The 14,311-nt window shown below is 37.4% G+C and overlaps 2 protein-coding genes across 6 annotated transcripts in view; both read left to right on the top strand.

Annotated features, from left to right (window-relative positions):
* The window catches only part of med14 (mediator complex subunit 14), a 114,335-nt gene extending 105,953 nt beyond the window's left edge, over positions 1–8,382 (top strand). For all 3 annotated transcript variants that reach the window (XM_043700847.1, XM_043700846.1, XM_043700848.1), the window contains 2 exons: positions 468–657; positions 4,503–8,382. In XM_043700847.1, the coding sequence (XP_043556782.1) occupies positions 468–657; positions 4,503–4,576 (264 nt within the window). In that variant the 3' untranslated portion in view covers positions 4,577–8,382. The remainder of the gene's footprint in view (positions 1–467; positions 658–4,502) is intronic.
* A 2,270-nt stretch (positions 8,383–10,652) lies between these two features.
* The window catches only part of LOC122555135 (uncharacterized protein CXorf38-like), a 49,795-nt gene continuing 46,136 nt past the window's right edge, over positions 10,653–14,311 (top strand). For 2 of the 3 annotated variants that reach the window (XM_043700844.1, XM_043700843.1), the window contains exon 1: positions 10,653–11,174. In XM_043700844.1, the coding sequence (XP_043556779.1) occupies positions 10,971–11,174 (204 nt within the window). In that variant the 5' untranslated portion in view covers positions 10,653–10,970. The remainder of the gene's footprint in view (positions 11,175–14,311) is intronic. The other variant, XM_043700845.1, reaches the window with a different exon arrangement.

Raw genomic sequence — 14,311 nt, 5'->3', positions numbered from 1 at the left:
GGCTAATGGTAACCACAACTCTCAAAGAAATACAACAGATTCACTAACAGAAGATCCACTTTAAAGTGTGCCACAATTGTGCATCAGTATGCAAACTTCATCTAACTTTTTTTTGTTGGATGACTGTCATTGACATTTGGTGGTGTTAGGTTTGACATTTCTATATTGTGCGTATCTATATACAAAATCCAAACTGGAGATCCCTAGCTGTATCATTTAGCGTAGCTGCAAAAGAATGAATAAAATGAGGCACAGGACCCATCTATATTCCACACGGTGCAATACCAGAAGCACTTCAGAAATGAAATAACGAATGCAATGCAGATGCTCTGATTGAAACAAATGGAAGAAAATGATACTTAAATTGTTTGTTTTTTGAAGTTTATATTTGTGAAATTACAGCTAAAGTTTCACATTCTCTCTCATCTTTTGTCTCTGCCCTTCACCCAACCTCAACCTGTCAAAAGCTGCAACTCACTCAGCGACTAACAGTTCCACAAGAACCAATCAGCATAATTGTGCCAATTGTCTATGATATGGCAACAGGGGCAACACAGCAAGCTGATATTCCAAGGCCACAGAACACATCAGGAGCAGCTGCCTCAATGGTGAGCAACATCTTGAGGAGGTTTTCAGAAGTGCACCAGCCACCACAAGGTAAACCAAAAGAAAGTTATTTTGCAGGATGTTTGTTTGCCATCATCTGATCATTTTTTGCAATATGCACAAAATGCAAAAAGCCACAGTAAATGTAACAATATTGGAACACTGAAACAATGTTGTATTTAGAAACCTAAATTTTGTATGTAAGCTCAGGCATGTTTCCAATATCTATGTTGCTTCTCTTTGCTTTTCATCTCATCCTCTACTGGCTGTTAAGGTTAGTTTTAAAATGGGTTTGCACAATTTCTGACAGGCATGACCCCAAAGCACATTGCGCCCAATTTTAGGACTACTTGACAAGTAAAATTAAAATCTCTGCAAAGATGACTGCAGCATAGCTCATATGAGAAATAATGAAAAATGTTATGTCAATATACAGAGCACTTTTGCAAAGATTTAGATGCTTGATTTGATCTTTGACCTAATTTCTTACATTAGTTCACTGTTTTGGAGAATATGCTGTATAATAGCACTAAAGTATCTTCCAAAATGCAGTAAATGTTAAATAATATATTAGTTTTAAATTTGCTCATTAATCAAATTTACCTTACTAGAGCCACCCTATATAGCCATCTGGTGGATGAGGGACAAGATAATTCAACTTCGGATATCCAAGTGGAATCCATTACTATGTTGCTTCGTATTTCTGGGCCAGCCTTTTTGTTTGCTAAGTTTGTATGATGAATAAACCTTGGTTCTCCTTCACTTCTGTAAAACTATACCTGACATTTAGTGAAGACCACATCTTTTCATTCTATAATCAAAAGAAAATAAAGTATATTGGGAAAAAGGCTGTTTTATAACCAAGGGCTGTTATTTTAAAAAGCAAGTTACTTAAATCCATTGTGGATCATATTTCCATTGTTGCTCAGCAAGCAGTAAGCAATGGTGCAAAAGAACACAACTTGTATGTGTTTACAAAGTAAGATTCAGATTGCAACAGTTTGCTGGCTTGTGGAGTTGATGTGGATTCCAAAGGTTATCAGCTCTCCCCTCTTACCCTGAAGAAACTCCATAGTTTGCTCCCACCAATAGATAAAGGTTTTCGTTTTAACCAATTACTGAGAGACTTCATTATTCATGCCACTCTGCCTCCTGTGCAGAAGTGCAAGAGTCTAAAGGAAAAGAGCAGACAACAAAAATAACACACCATTGAATTTTGGAGAACCATTTCTCCAGCATTTTATTTCCTCCACCTATCATGCCATTTTTTTTCTTTCCATCTATGATACTCTGTGTATGGGTTTTTTTAGAATGGGGTTAGAGTTGATCTACTAAAGTTGTGTGCTGCATGTTCGGTTGTTTACCTGTGATAACAGGATCTATATATTTGTAATAGCTCTTGTGAAGTACAGAAACCTGGTATGTGTTTTCTGTTAACTTGAGTTTATCAAACAAGTAAATTAGGGACTCTGCATACTTTGATAAAATGCTTGAACCTTCATGACACCTCCAGGAATTGCAGGCTTTGATCTCTAGTACACTTCTCCAACAATGCATAACCTATTTAAAGAGTAATTTTCATCCAAAAAAAAAGCCTGTTCATTGACCATCTTTGTTCCAAGAAAGTGCTGGTGCGGTGATGATGTTGCTGAACCAGGTTTTAGTTCCAAATTTCTGAATAGAACCTAAATTCCATGAACTTCCGTAATGGGAGTTGAATCTGTGCTCCGACAATAGCCCACACTTCTCCTGAATTAACAGCTTTGAACTTTCTATTTTGAAGATTCATGTGTAAACTATTACCTTAATGTGCTAACTCTATCTATCATAACCCCAACGGGTCTAATACTGGAATGCAGTCATGTGTCTTCTTGGAACTGAATACTTAAATCACCACAATTCCAAACTGTCTTTCTGACTTTCTTAAAATAAACCTTCACAAACTTAGCCTCATTTATTCATTTCTGCTTTAAAATCTAAATCCAAAAAAAGTAATATATGCACATAACACCTTCCATAATACAAGTTACAGTCATGCTTTGAAAATGCCAGGAAATGACTATCTGCACAAAAGCAAACCTAATTATCGCTGCAGTGTTCAATGGCAAAGAATCATAGACTTGTGCAGCGCAGAAACAAACCCCTTTAGTTCAACTCGTCAATGCCAACCTGATATCCTAAATTAATCTAGTCCCATTAGCCAGCATTTGGCCCATATCCCTCTAAAGCCTTCCTATTCAAATATCCATCCAGATGCCTTTTAAATGTGGTAATTGTACTAGCCTCCACCACTTCCTCTGGCAGCTCACTCCATACACGTCACCACACTGTGCACAAAAAGGTTGCCACTAAGGTCCCTTCTGTCTTTCCTCTCTCACCTTAAATCTACGCCCTCTAGTTTTGGGCTTCTCTACCGCAGGAAAAAGACCTTGGCTATTTACCCTATTCATGCCCCTCATGAATTATACACCTCTATAAGGTCCCCTCTCAACTGTCTAATGTTCCAGGGAAAATAACCCCAGCTGTTAGGCTGAACTCCTCCAATCTCGACAACATCCTTGTAAATATTTTCTGCAAGTTTCACAACAATTTTCTTATAGCAGGGAGACCAGAATTCTAAAAATGGCCTAACCAATATCCCGTACAGCTGCAACATGACATCTCAACTCCTATGCTCAATGTGCTGACTAATAAAGGCAAGCATATCAAATGCCATCTCCACTGCTGTCTACTTGTCACTCCACCTTCAAGGAACTATAAACCTGCACCCCAAGGTCACTTTGCCATTGTTGAATCCATTATCATCAACACCCTGGAAATTACAAGGAGCTTAACTAGAGGCCACAAAGTTCTGTGGCTACAAGAGCAGGTCAGCTTTAGGGAACACGAATGCATTTAGCTCCCCTTCCAACACCTTGAAGCCTGTCCATCTGCAAGAGACTAGTTGAAGCATATTTAAAAACTCTCCAATTGCCTTAATCTGTGAAGCTAAAACAATACTCAAGCTGAACACCATCCTGGACAAACCTTGATTGGGACTGTATCTAACACCTTTAACATTTAGTTCCTTCAACAACTCGCCAAAGGGTGTACTTCATGTAGAGAAAAAGGATCAAGTACATCACTTGGTGGACAGTGTGATGCAAAATAAAATTAATTATCAAAATCATGCTCCAATGTGACGAGAGCATGATATAATTTATCCTTCAACACCCTCACGACTAGAAAGATGAGCTGTTTATGCATGGGAGCACCACCACCTGTATATTCCGCCTTAAAGCCACACACTATTCCAACTTGGAGATAAGTTGCCATTCCTTCACATTTACTGGGTCAATATCCTAAACTCCTTTTTTTTAAAGATTAGATTAGATTAGATTACTTAGTGTGGAAACAGGCCCTTCAGCCAACAAGTCCACACCGCCCCGCCGAAGCGCAACCCACCCATACCCCTATATTTACCCCTTATCTAAGGCTATGGGCAATTTAGCATGGCCAATTCACCTGACCTGCACATCTTTGGACTGTGGGAGGAAACCGGAGCACCCGGAGGAAACCCACGCAGACACGGGGAGAATGTGCAAACTCCACACAGTCAGTCGCCTGAGGCGGGAATTGAACCCAGGTCTCTGGCGCTGTGAGGCAGCAGTACTAACCACTTGCCACCGTGCCGCCCACTTTTCTAACTGTAAATGTAACTCCACTGCACAGGTTCCAGAAGGTGACTGACCACCACTTTTACCAAGGGCAGTTAGGGATGGGAAGAAATGCTAGCACAGTTACTGTTGCACAGATCCCATGAATGAACAAAAAAAAACTTATTGTTATCTTTATCTGGTGGTCATTTACCTCACTCTATTGTACTTTTTAAAAAAATAATTATGTTACTTTTTCAGGTGACTGCACAATCTATGCAGCAGTGAGGGATTTGATGGCAAATCTAACACTGCCCCCTGGGGGTCGACAGTAACACTACAGACTGCCTTAGGGAGTCCTTCATGTGGAGAAAAAGGATTGAGTACAATGTTATTCGGTGGACAGTATGTGATGCAAAATGAAATTAATTATCAAAATCATGCTCGAATGTGACTTGAGAGCGTGATATAATTTATTCTTCAGGGATGAACTTCTTCCATTAAAAGATACATTCATTACTTTGTTTACCTGCTGTTATATAGTGTATTTTATAAACTGCATTTCAAACAAATATAAATCCCAAAAGATTCCTGTTTGGTTGATTTTAGATTTAACCATAGTATTGTATTTACAAGGAGAAGATCATTAGATTATGATGATGCCAAGAATATTTTTTAGAGAATGCAAATCTGTCAATTTTCATATGTTCTGGCACAATAGCTTACGTTTTATTAATTTTCAATCTCATTTGTTACATTGGTTATTGTAAATTGTGAAACTTTAATGGAGCTGTATTTTATTATGACTGCTTTAAATCTTTTCATAAAATTTGAGTTCTTTGGTCATATTGCCTCAGAAACAATATTTAATAAACAAGCAAATAAAACCACCATCCCATGTAACACCTTTATTCAAACAACATTGACAATATGTACAGTTAGATGCAACAGCATAATTTTGGTTGTATAATTCCAATAGATACTTTTCTTCTCCCCCCCCCACCTTATCTTTTCTGAAAATGTTCCAAATATTGAGGTAAGTATTTCTGTTTTATTTTCATTGCTACTTAACAGCAACTTTGACAGGTACAACTCCAAAACAATTAATTTATTTTGATGGGGTGATGTTTAAAAGGCTGCTTATCGTTTTTTTTGTTTAAAGTTGTATTTCTTTCTTCTAAAAATAGCCATTGAAGTTATTTTAAATACCTATTACATATTTTTTCTTAAGGGTAACTCTGAATTCCTTTATGTTCATTGTGATGCTTTTGCTTTCTTAAGCAACAGCATCAATATGCCCCATTCTCCAATCTCAGCATCGTTTCTTCATTCCTGCTATTCTATACACAATGCATTGTTCAGTCTTTTCCCACTGTCATTGAATGCTGTACTTCTTTCAGTCACTAGTTCTTTTGCTCTCTTGTTTTTCAGACTACCTTCCCTTCCTGTCAACACGTGCTTGAGTCCTCAGTTAAACTAATCATGCTTTTATTTTGTCTCTCATCATACTCTGACCCATTGTCACTCTCTTTTCATCATCTTGAAGAGCAATCTCAATGTCCTGTGCTCCATTCTCAGTTTTTAGCTCCAGTCAACTCCCCCACCGCATGTTTGTTGGAGCTGACATCACTGCCTTCCTTTCCAGACGCCTGTCACAACATACTGGTTTCGGTCTGTGAATGAACAATGTAGAACAGTTTCCTCGAGAGCATTAAACTACTTCTCAAGGACCTGGCTGCTGTTCTTACTGAGAATGATTATATTGACACTGTCTTGCTGTTCGATTGAAACTTGATTTATAGTTGTCACTTGTCTCTATTACTGAAAGTGATTCACTTGACATTACTTTACACCACCTGAAAAGTTTCCATATATTTTGGTACCAAGCTGAAATTTACAAGGTGTTATACCATAGAAATAGAAATATAAACATTCCTGCCTTTCCAGGGTGACATGGACAGAGTCAATACCAAATATGAGATTTGAAAAAGTACTTTTGATTGGGCCGGGTGACAATTGAAGAGAACTATTGAACAGTGGGAGTCAAAGGTGGAGTTATGGGGGAGTGTATTCCAGAAGACTAACCACAATGACAAAAGTAGGAGAATGTTCCCAAGGATAGAGGAAATTTATGGATCACTTTGAAGTTAAGGATTTGGATCATAAAGCCAAGACAAAGAATATCAGATGCTTGAAATCTGAAATAAAAACTACCTGAAACATTCAGCAGGTCATACAGAATTTACAAAGAGAACAAGACAGTTTTTTTTCAGGCATGAACCTTTCATCAGAATTGGAAACTATTAAAGCTAAAGTGCCTCTAAAAATAACAAAATAGATTAAAGGCCATGGGTAGATTTGGGAGACAACACTCACTAAGAAGCCCAAGTAGGTAAGAAATACTGGCATTTGAGACATCTGAATTCAGGATGATGTGGTAAGGCATATAGAAATGGAAAGATGAAAAAAATGGTGAGCTAGACCAAAACCAGTCACTTTGTTACCTGAAAAACAAATTCCAAAGACAGAATTGGCCAGAAGGTTTAAGTGGAAAGTAGCAAGGAGCTTGGCATCACATTTACTATGAAAATGAAGCCATTGGGAAAAATCATCATTTTTCATAAAGGAAAATCATCATTTGCTCTTCCTGTTTTTTCTAGGAGAATTGGTAAATCCAGCACATTAGGTTTGAAGAATTACGTACAATTTGCTGTCTCATTGGGAAAGTACTGTATGAATCCCTTGAGAATGATGATGTGGAAAGGTATGTTTAGACAGATGCTGCATTTGCTGGGCTTTGTTAGAAAGGTGACAGATAGTTGGTAAAAGAATAAAGTAGAATGCAACTGAATAACTTGTTGTAAAGAGAAGAGAATATTTGTTTGTTGGCAGTGTTAAGTTGCAAGCAGAAAATTCTATATCAAATAAAGAAAATCACGTGGAGGAAAGTGAAGACAAGGTTACCCTTGTAATGGTAAAATAGGGACCATAAGATATACGAGCAGAAATTAGGCCATTCAATCGTGGCTGATAAGTTTCTCAACCCCATTCTCCCACCTTCTTCTCATAACCTTTGATCCCCTTAACAATCAGCAACTATCTCTGTCTTAAATATAATCAATGAACTGGTCTCCACAGCCTACAGTGGCAATGAGTTTCATAGATTCATCAATCTCTGGCTGAAGACATTTCTTCTCATCTCCATTCTAAAGGGTCTTCTCTGTACTCTAAGGCTGTGCTCCTGCTAATGGAAACATCTTCCCAATGTCCACTCTGTCCAGGTCTTTCAGTTGTAAGTTTCAATTAGATTCCCATCCTTATAAAATCCATTGAGTGCAGACCCAGAGTCTTCATATGTTAAGCCTTTCATTTATGGGATCATTCTTGTGAACATCCTCTGGACCCGCTCCAACACCAGTACATCCTTCCTGAAATATGGGACTAAAGTGTATAAAGTCGGGTGCTCTTGGAGGGAAATCCTTGACTGGGAAAATAAATTTTCACATCACTAGCTTCTGTGTTCCACCTAAATTAGAGCTTGACCAAAAGGGGACCATAGGGGTGAGGGTGCAAACTGCAGCATTTTGAATGAGCTATTGTTTGTAATGGGGGAAGATGTCAGCGAGACGTTAATTTGATCATTGTGAAACATATGTAATGTACTTTTTGAATATACCTTTTCAGGCATTGAATATATTGGCCCAGATGTTATGGCAGTACTACTGATGATAACACTCAGCATTCACTGTCATCACACTCCTTTGAAATTGAAATTCACGACAGCTTCTAGAATTTGCGCACACATAATTCAATGCACAAATATCCCCCCTCACCCCACCTAACTGCAATCAAGTTAAAAACCAATAAATTATTTTCACCACTGATCACAATTTATTAATCTTGAAAAATGCACCTTGTTATGAGGTGTCACTAGATTTTTATGGTGTACCTATTCCAAACTGCTTCATTGTCCCTGAAAAATGATTATATTTGTGTAATGTCAAATTAGTCCATGATGATACATTCATTTTGCTAATTTTAAAATTTTATTTATGATCTTTCAGATTTGACATAATCCTGTTTGTATGTCCCATCATTTATTATGGTCTGTAAAGTTGTTAATTAAAAGTGAAAATTTCAATGCGTTTTATTTCCTGGTTTTCTGTTCAAGAATATTTCATTGGAATTGGTAACTTATTCTGTTTTATGATGTCATTGTTAGACACTTGGAGAATTTCTTGACTTGACACCAGGTTCAAACTGACGTTGAAAAAGCATCAATTCATGCTAAAATTATGTTGCTAACTCTGAAACCAGCTATTGTTTACAATTAAAATCCTTGTGAAAATTATGGTTAAGCCTTTCATGGGAAAATATTGTTAAATGGGTTTTTTCAACATCGACATTTTTTAATTGAATGGTTCTTTGTTGTGTACTTTCCCTTGCCCAAAACAATGGCCCTCATAAATATATATTTTGCTTATATTAAAGAAGAAAAAAATCCAGATTTTTCTACAAAATCTTGTACAATTTAAAAAGATTTGTTCTATTCTAAAATTGCTATTTTTAAAAAATTGTTTTTGAACAAAACTTTTATTTTTTTTTAGTTTTTAAATGCAGCAAATAAATTATACAAGATTTTTTTTGGGGGGGGGGAATACTAGGAAAGTAATATGTGACACTTGGAGTGGAGTAAAAGCTTTGATTTCAAAGTCAAAAGTAATGAAAAAGCATTAGCCACCCACAAACATCTTATTACCTGTGGTATGGATTTTCACTTTCTCAACATCTGTTTAAATTTGTTTTCCTCTGCCAGTCAATCATAATTCCTAATTTTAATTAATACAACTTTCCCACCTTGACAGTAATTCTAACTCTGAATAGGTGCTAATGTAAAAGCAGAGGCAATTCTTAAATGTTGATGTTTTCATTTAAATTTCAATTTTTCAAATCACTTTTTAGAAGTATCCATATTTATTTGTATGGCTATTCTTTTTGGTGTACTTCAATTTTAAAATAAACATTTATGTTTAACTTTCTAATTAATTTCTGCAATTATTCAAAGTTATGAATTCATATCAATATAATTTTTGATTGATGGAGTGATTAACCAATTTTGATAAACATGCTATTTGAGATGGTAATGAATAAAGAGACTAGATATATGGCATTATAAATGCAAACAATCTACCTTGGGGATGGATAAAATGTTCTGTTTCAGAAAAAAATATTGATAATGTTGTAAACATTTTGAATGGAAATTGCTGGTAAGCCATGAAGCGAGCAATAACAGGGGTGGCGGTGGGGATGGAGGATGATAAAGGAGAGAAGACAAGTCGGAGGGATGAAGTGCAGAGCTGGTGGACTGAAGGTGAACGAAGGTAGGGAAAGAGGGGGACGGGTAGAAGGGGAGAGGATGGCAGGTGGGGTTTATTGGGGGAGAGGGGTGCAGTAAGGTGGGAGAATGACGGGGCATGATCTTGTGCGGGTGACTGTTCAGAACACTAGCCTAGACTATGATATAGCTCCCCAATTTTGAATGAAGTCCCCAGCTGTTGTTTGCCATTGCCATTTCTGGTGCCTCGGTCAGTGCGATTCCTCCATCCCGTTTAATTACTTTTTCGCACAAAAACGGGATACGATGGGGTAGCTTGCTCTGTCTTTTCAGAGGGCATTTGTAAGACAACAGTATTGTGAGCACACGCAGGCCACATCAGATAAGGACAGCAAATATCTTTCTCTGACCTACAGTAGTTTAATGGTCACCTAGATTTATTAATTGACTGCGGCATGTGTATAGTGTCTACTAGGAACAACCAAAGGAATACGCTGTTTCAGTTCATCAGCCAACCGCAGTCCTCCGTCCTAAAAGTTTATTCTTTTTCTCATACACCAGTATTAAAGTTCCTGAATATTTTGGCAGTGTATACGTAAATCCCTGCCTCTAATTGCTTGATTTTCCGTCTTATCCACTGAATTTCCATTTTCCAATGAAGGTTACATTGTTTCGAAATAGTTTTATCGAACTTGACACATTAATTCAGCAGGTCTAGCAGCATCTGTTACTACATTTCTCCAGCATTTTGTTTATTTTCATTGTAGCTATCCTCGAATTGTTGTTTTTGATGTGGAGGTGCCGCTGTTGGACTGGGGTGGAAAAGGTCAGAAGTCACAACACCAGGTTAAAGTCCGGGAGGTTTATTTGAAAGTACAAGCTTTCGGAGCGCTGCTCCTTCAGCAGTTCAAGTGACTTTGTCGTTTTTGAAATCGAAATGTTCTATATTGAGATACACATTCCACTTTCCGCCAACCTCAATTGCATTGGCCTTTTTCTTTGGATAAAAAAAATCAAATGTGAGGCACATACGTATAATAGACAGAAGAATAACATTGCACAAAAAAAATCAAGGATGCGCGGCTAAGCTGTAATGTACAGGGTAAGAAAAAATAATTAAAGGGGGAAATGTGAAGGGCTAATTTTCATCTAATCTGTGCGACTCAAACATCGAACTCAAGTCCTATTAGAAAACCAGGTCCATTCTTTCGATTTCGCATTTTGTTGGAAGGGTTGTTCTGTTTTGAATGAGGTGCTCGCTCGCTCGCAATCTCACTTCCGCATTTGGTGGCTCTCCGGGCAGGCTGCGCACGCAACCAATGTACCCGAGATTGGATTGAAAACTAGAGTCTGATTGCAGTTTGAAAACGACATTTATTCTTTTATTTGCAAGAATGCAGTCGGAGCTGAGTATTCGTCTTAATGACGGCGGATATAAAAACTGGATCAAGGCAGGCTTCTGTCTGCAGAAAATACGAGATTGTCTGATTGGTTTTGTAATCAGCGAAATGGAGAAATTCCACCAATTTCTCCTTCACAATAACTCGTTGCTGCGGCGAGAAATTTGCAAGAATTCTTGCCGTCCCCAAGGAACGAAAGTGAGTAAAATAAAGCCAAGGAACTACATATCTTTGCACATAAGGAAACAAGCAGGATTGGAACTATCAACTGTATGGTTTGTACCATCAAAATGAAAGCTTTACTCTTCATCTTTTAGCACTTTCTGAAGTATTTTATTTCCTGTTGAGTATAAAGTCAGACACTTTATATTTCAATGAAATAATTCCATATACAGTATCCAGGGATTCGATTTGGGATTTATTGTCCCGAGCTGTTTGAAAAGTATGGGAATGTAAAACTATAAATCTTTTCAAAGAGCTTCCACTTTAGGTCGTCGAGATAGAACCGCAGATGTGTACATCACAATATATCAAGGATAGGCTTTCTGTCGTAAAGTTGCATTTTTACGTCAAGGCCAGGCCTACCTCACAGTTAAACTATAGTTGGAGTATTGAAGTATAGTTTTGCCATCACCGAGGAAGAGGAGATAAAGGTTTACCCTCATCGATGGCCAACATATATCTGCAAATGGATAAGAAAAGAATTCCATAGGTGCCAGGGTAAAGTTTTGGGGAGATGTCCTGCTGGGAGGAGAATGGGAAAGAGTATATTATTAGTATCTGAAATTTAATTATCGAATGATGTTGACTTATAAACAAGGTGGATAAAATCAGCATGAAGCATTGCCACACCACTGGACTGGCTTGATTACAGTTGCAAAGAAAGTGGATTCAAGAGAGTGCAGGGAGACAGTTTATGGTTGCGCTGCCAAACTTTATCTAATGGTTCAGCAGCATTTCAGAGTTGACCAGAAACCTGCAGAAATTGTTTCAGGAGTCCAATAGAAATGTGGTCTCAGATATTGGCAACATGCACATTATCATGAAAACTTTCTATTTAAATATTAACTTCATACTTTCCACCACTTATATAAAGGAACAACGTAAGCAGGAGGATGAAATTACATTATGACAAACTTACATTGTCAATGTTTATGATAATGATGGACATTAAAATTTATAATGGCAATATAAATGTTATTGACCATCACTCAGAGTGACTGGTAGTCTCCCGGAGACTCATAATCTCATTAACCAATGATATTCATGGATTGCCCTTTGTTATTTGAATGCCATGTGTCCTTGTCAGTTAGAGTCTGGACATTGTTCAGGTCTGCATTTGTCTGCCCCTGTCCATTCATTACAAGAGAAGTAATTAATAGAGCTGGACACTGGAATCACCAATAAACAGATGAACTCTTATCCCTTATGTCATGACGGGAAATTTTTAAAATTAATTCATGGGATGTGTGTTTTTCTATCATTGATTGTCCATCCTAGTTACCCGTGAGAAGGTGGTGGTGAACTGCTGCCTTGAATCATTGCTGTCCATTTGGCATAAATAGACCTACATGACATCACAAGGAAGTTCCAGAATTTTGACCCAGCAACATTGAAGAAATGGCAATATATTGCCAAGTCAGGATGATAAGTGACTTGGAGGGGAATTCCCATGTATCTGCTGCTTATATCCTTCTAGATGGTAGTGCTCATGGGTTAAGATATTGCTGTCAAAGAACCCTTGTTGACTTCAGTACTTGAAGCTGTTGGTACTTAGAATGATGTCCTGAGGACACCCCAGCAGCAATGTCTTGGGAGTGTGGTTAGTCCCATAATTGATCATTGACTTCCTAGGTATTGAGCCACTGAACAGTTGCGTTTCTTATCCCCCACTCATCTCAATTTTAGAGTTCTTTGATATCATTTGTGACATGATGTTTTAACTTTATTAGTAGTTGTTCCAACTAGTTGAACTGTTGCTATATATTGGGTCACAACATAGAATTACTTTTTTCCAGTTACCAAGGTAATCAATTAAGTTCTCTAGCTATATCGGATTAATCAGCATGATCCATAAGTCAGTTTCTTAAATATTGATTTATTATCAAAATAGAGCTTATTCAATTAATATGCAATAAAAGTTAGTTACATAGAAGAATAAATGTGTATCCTTCTAAATATCCCAAAATGTACACACTTTCTACTGCCCTTTTTAAGTAGAGGAGTTACATAAGTTATCCTCCAATTGCAGGAAATGTTCTGGTATCTATAGAATCTGGACGATAATCACCAATGTATCTATGATCTCTAGGACCACTTCCTTAAGTACTCTAGAATGTAGATTATTAGGCCCTCAGGTTTTAATGCCCTTCAATCCCTTCAATTTCCCTACTAATACTAATTTACTTCTGTTCCTCTCTCTCTCACTAAACCTTGTGTTCCCCAACATTTCGGCTACGGTATTTGTGTGCACCGTTGTGAAGACAGACCAAAATATCTATTCAGTTGGTTGGTCTCTCTTTGTTTCCCACTATAAATTCACTGTTTCTGACTGTAAGAGACCTACATTTGTCTGCATTAATTTTCTTCTCTTCACATACCTATAGAAACTTTTACATTCAGTTTTCATATTACCTGCAAGCTTACTCTCGCACTCCATTTCCCTTTCTTAATCAATCCCTTTGTTCTTTCTTGCTGAATTCTAACCTGTTCCCACTCCTCGGGTCCATTATTTTTATTTTCTGGCCAGTTTGTCAGCCTATTCCTTGGATCTAATACTATCTCTAATTTCCCTTGGAAATCATGGTTTACTCACCTTTACCTTTTTTCTTTTGTGCCAGATATGAATGAATAATTATTGCAAGTCACCTATGCATTCTTTGAATGTTGCCTTTCTCCATTATCCCTTTAAGTAATGTTCCTCATTGTATTATAACTAAAACCATGGAGCTACATAATTTTGCACATTGGAAACAGGCAGGAACTATTGACTGTATCCTTTGTAACATCCTTTCAAAAGCATTACTTCATTCATCTCTGAAAGGGGAAATAAAGATTTTTTCACAGAAATTGGCTTTTTAAAAAATATATGCTTTGGCCAATGTGTTATTTTTGGAGGCTAAAGAATAAAGCACAGAATGTTCCAAATGTGCTTAAGTCACTAATAGAGTCATAGAGATGCACAGCATGGAAATAGACCCTTCAGTCTAGCTCATCTATGCCAATCAGATATCCTAAATTAATCTAGTCCCATTTGCCAGCACTTGGCCCATATCCCTTCCTATTCAGATGCCTTTTAGATGTTGTAATTGTACCAGCCTCCATCACTTCCTCTG

Source organism: Chiloscyllium plagiosum, chromosome 12 (assembly GCF_004010195.1).
Source record: "Chiloscyllium plagiosum isolate BGI_BamShark_2017 chromosome 12, ASM401019v2, whole genome shotgun sequence".
In the NCBI taxonomy this organism is placed as follows: domain Eukaryota; kingdom Metazoa; phylum Chordata; class Chondrichthyes; order Orectolobiformes; family Hemiscylliidae; genus Chiloscyllium; species Chiloscyllium plagiosum.
The sequence above is the reverse complement of the archived record's forward strand: the minus strand, read 5'-3'. Positions and strand labels throughout refer to the sequence as shown.